Raw genomic sequence first — 3,176 nt, 5'->3', positions numbered from 1 at the left:
CCCCTTCGAGATTCATGTAAAATGAGGTCATGAGGATGGACTCTGACTCCACCGGGTGGGGGTCCTTACAGAGAGAGGAAATGAGGACACAGGCTCCCAGAGTGAGGACGTGGGGAGGAGACGGCTGTCCACCAGCCCTGGACGGAGGCCTCAGGAGTATCACCAGCCCTGCCCACGCCGGGATCTGGGACTCCAGCCTCTAGAGGGGCCACGAGATAGACGTCTAACGTCTACACCGCCCACACCCACCTCCCACGGGAAAGGGCAGGAACCCAGCCCCTGCCAGGACGCACAGCTTCTTCCTACACTAAGAGCCAAGGCTAGAAACCCCTCCTGCAGGGAGAGCCCCCGAGGACTGACAACCCGTGGAAAACCCCCCAGCAGCAGTGCCCCTCCTGAAGCGTCAGACCACAGCTCTGATCTCGTCACCCTCTGTCCAGTGGCCCTCTCCCACACCTCTGACAAACCGAGTCTCAAGACGATTGCATCTTGTGTATTTATTTGTAGTTATCTACTTGCTTTCTGCTTCCACCCATAAGAACACAAGTTCTTTACAGGCAGAGACCCTCTCTGCTCTGTTCATGGTTTGTCCACACCTCAGACACACCTTAAAGAAAGTGAGAGTAAAGAAAGTGAAGTGGCTGAGTTGTGTCCGACTCTTTGCCACCCCTTGGACTATACCCTACCAGGCTGCTCTGTCCATGGAATTTTCCAGGCAAGAGTACTGGAGTGGGTTGCCATTGCCTTCTCCAGTGGATCTTCCCAACCTAGGGATCGAACCCAGGTCTCCCGCATTGCAGGCAGACGCTTTACCGTCTGAGCCACACCTTGGCCCAGAGCAAAACCTCAAAAGCTTCCATTAAATGAGTGACTGACTAGGTGGGGAATGACTGGATGGAGGTGGGAAATCGAGAAGAAAGCAGTGCTCCCTGACTTATGCCCCCAGAGTAAAGAGGAGCCACGGTTAGTGGGAGGGAGAGGAGGACAGTCGACTCATGACTTCAGGAAGGGGGAGGCTCTGGGTCTCTCCTGCCTGCTCTTATGCTCTCCGGGTACATCCCGCCCCTTCTCCTTCTTGGAAGCAAGGGTCACTCTGCATCATTAAATAGCAGGCATGGCGATGGGCAGCCACGGAGGTCCCTGAACCAGTACTGGGCAACTGGCACTGCCCCGCCTGCTCTGCACCCTCTGGACACACGACCGTGGAGCAGTTACTCCCGATTCCATGCTTCTGTGTCGTGGTCCCACAGGGTCAGCCTTCAGGACGCGGCCTGGCCCCAAGCGGGCATCCAAGGAGGGCACTGTTTAAACAGCAGGGATGGATGAGATCACCCACTCCTCACCCACGTTAGAGTGCGAGCCGCTCAGCACGCCCCACGGTGTTAGGACACACACCCCATGCAGGGTTTTGCTGTGCTCGCCTGCCCTGCTGGTGTTCTCCTTAACAGCCATTTCTCCTAAAATCAGCTTTCAGTCCCCTTTGGTCTGCCCTGCTCCTGAGTCAGCCTGCTTTGAATAGTTTTCTTCCTCTCGCTTCTCTCACTCTCTGTGCACACACTGCATCCTGCAGGAAGGCATCCCTGGCTACCTCGATTTGGGTGAATCTCCTTCTCTTTGGGGTTCTCACAACACCTTAATTTCCATTTCTTGTGCTGATTGCAATGCTGGGTTTTAACCGCCTTCCTGCTAGTTCATCTCTTATACAGTTCTGTGCATTTCGTCTGGGTGGGAATTACATCTTTTGTCCCCACAGCTGCACAGATCCCAGCTTATATCCATCTTCCCCTCCTCAGAAGCAACATGACTGGGAAGTGCAGAGAGGAGGCTTAACGTCAAATGTGCTCCCAGGAACTGGCCAGCAAGGTGGACCACACACACACACACACACACACACACACACACACGCACACACGCCTCCCGGGGGTACAGGGACACAGAGGGACAGCGCCAGAGACTTACCATGTCAAACAGGAAGTGTGTGAGCCAGTAGGTCCTGTAGCCCAGGCCGCTCACGTGCTGCAGCCTCTTGGCCCCGGTCACCCTGTCCCGCACCACGGAGCTGCCGATGGACGCAGAGAGGATGGAGAAGCCAAGCACGATGCACAGGGCGACACCGCACTGGCGGATGCTCTCCAGGCTGCGGGCAGGAGCAGAACAGGCATCAGCGGCTGACAGGGACCCGGGGCTTCTCCTGCTGCCACAGTCAGTGAACTGCTAGTTATCAGTTGAATGGTTACAGGGATGAGGAGGACTGACTTTTTGCAACCCTGTGGACTGCAGCCTGCCAGGCTCCTCTGTCCATGGGATTCTCCAGGCAAGAATACTGGAGTGGGTTGCCACTCCCTTCTCCAGCAGATCTTTCCAACCCAGGGATAGAACGCACGTCTCCTGCACTGCAGGCAGATTCTTTACCACCTGAGCACCAGGGCAGCCCGAAGGGAGGACAGGGTAGGGAAAAATTATTATGGGACGATATGAAATCATATGTGTGAAACTTCTGAAAACTGTAAAGCATGACAGAATTTAAAGAATCTTTCACTTACTTTCTTTAAAAAGTGAAAAAAAAAAGATCTTTCATCCTTTCTCTACTGACTTATAAGAAGGTCCTACAATCTCAATAAAACTAGCTGTTGCCAGATGTGTTGTAAATATTTTTGTTTCTCTCTTCACTTTTTAAAGTTTATTTCTTGACAGACTTACTTTCCACTTTTGAATATATATATTTATATAATTTATATAATATATTCTTTAACTTTATAGGCTTTACATTGGGCTTAGAAAATTTTAGTTCATGAAAACTACAAAAATATTCAGACATTTTCTTTCATTATCTTAAAATTTTACTTTTAAGTGTTTGTTTCATATGGATTTTATTTTACTGTAAGAAAGTGAGGTAAAAATTAAAAATGCAGATTCATTCATTTACTTTTCAAATAGCCAGTGAGCTCTGCGTACACTGTGAATATATATATCTCTCCTCAAAGGAAAAAAAATAAATAAACCGGACCAGCCAGCATATTGGCTAAGGGTGTGGATTCTCTTACTAAATCCCCTTGATGACCTTTCAAGGCCTGGGTTACAGCTCCCAGCATCCAGAGGACATAGAGGAGAGTGAAGGGTTCCCGCAGGTGCCCGTCTGCCCACTCAGAGCCTTGACATGACACTGAGTCTGCGCT

General features: G+C 50.9%; 1 protein-coding gene across 1 annotated transcript in view; it reads right to left on the bottom strand.

Annotated features, from left to right (window-relative positions):
- The window catches only part of ABCA13 (ATP-binding cassette, sub-family A (ABC1), member 13), a 402,303-nt gene that overhangs the window by 122,804 nt on the left and 276,323 nt on the right, over positions 1–3,176 (bottom strand). The window contains exon 50 of the mRNA XM_010831050.1: positions 1,960–2,137. Within this exon, the coding sequence (XP_010829352.1) occupies positions 1,960–2,137 (178 nt within the window). The remainder of the gene's footprint in view (positions 1–1,959; positions 2,138–3,176) is intronic.

Source organism: Bison bison, unplaced genomic scaffold (genome assembly GCF_000754665.1).
Source record: "Bison bison bison isolate TAMUID 2011002044 unplaced genomic scaffold, Bison_UMD1.0 scf7180017864522, whole genome shotgun sequence".
In the NCBI taxonomy this organism is placed as follows: Eukaryota; Metazoa; Chordata; class Mammalia; order Artiodactyla; family Bovidae; genus Bison; species Bison bison.
The sequence above is the reverse complement of the archived record's forward strand: the minus strand, read 5'-3'. Positions and strand labels throughout refer to the sequence as shown.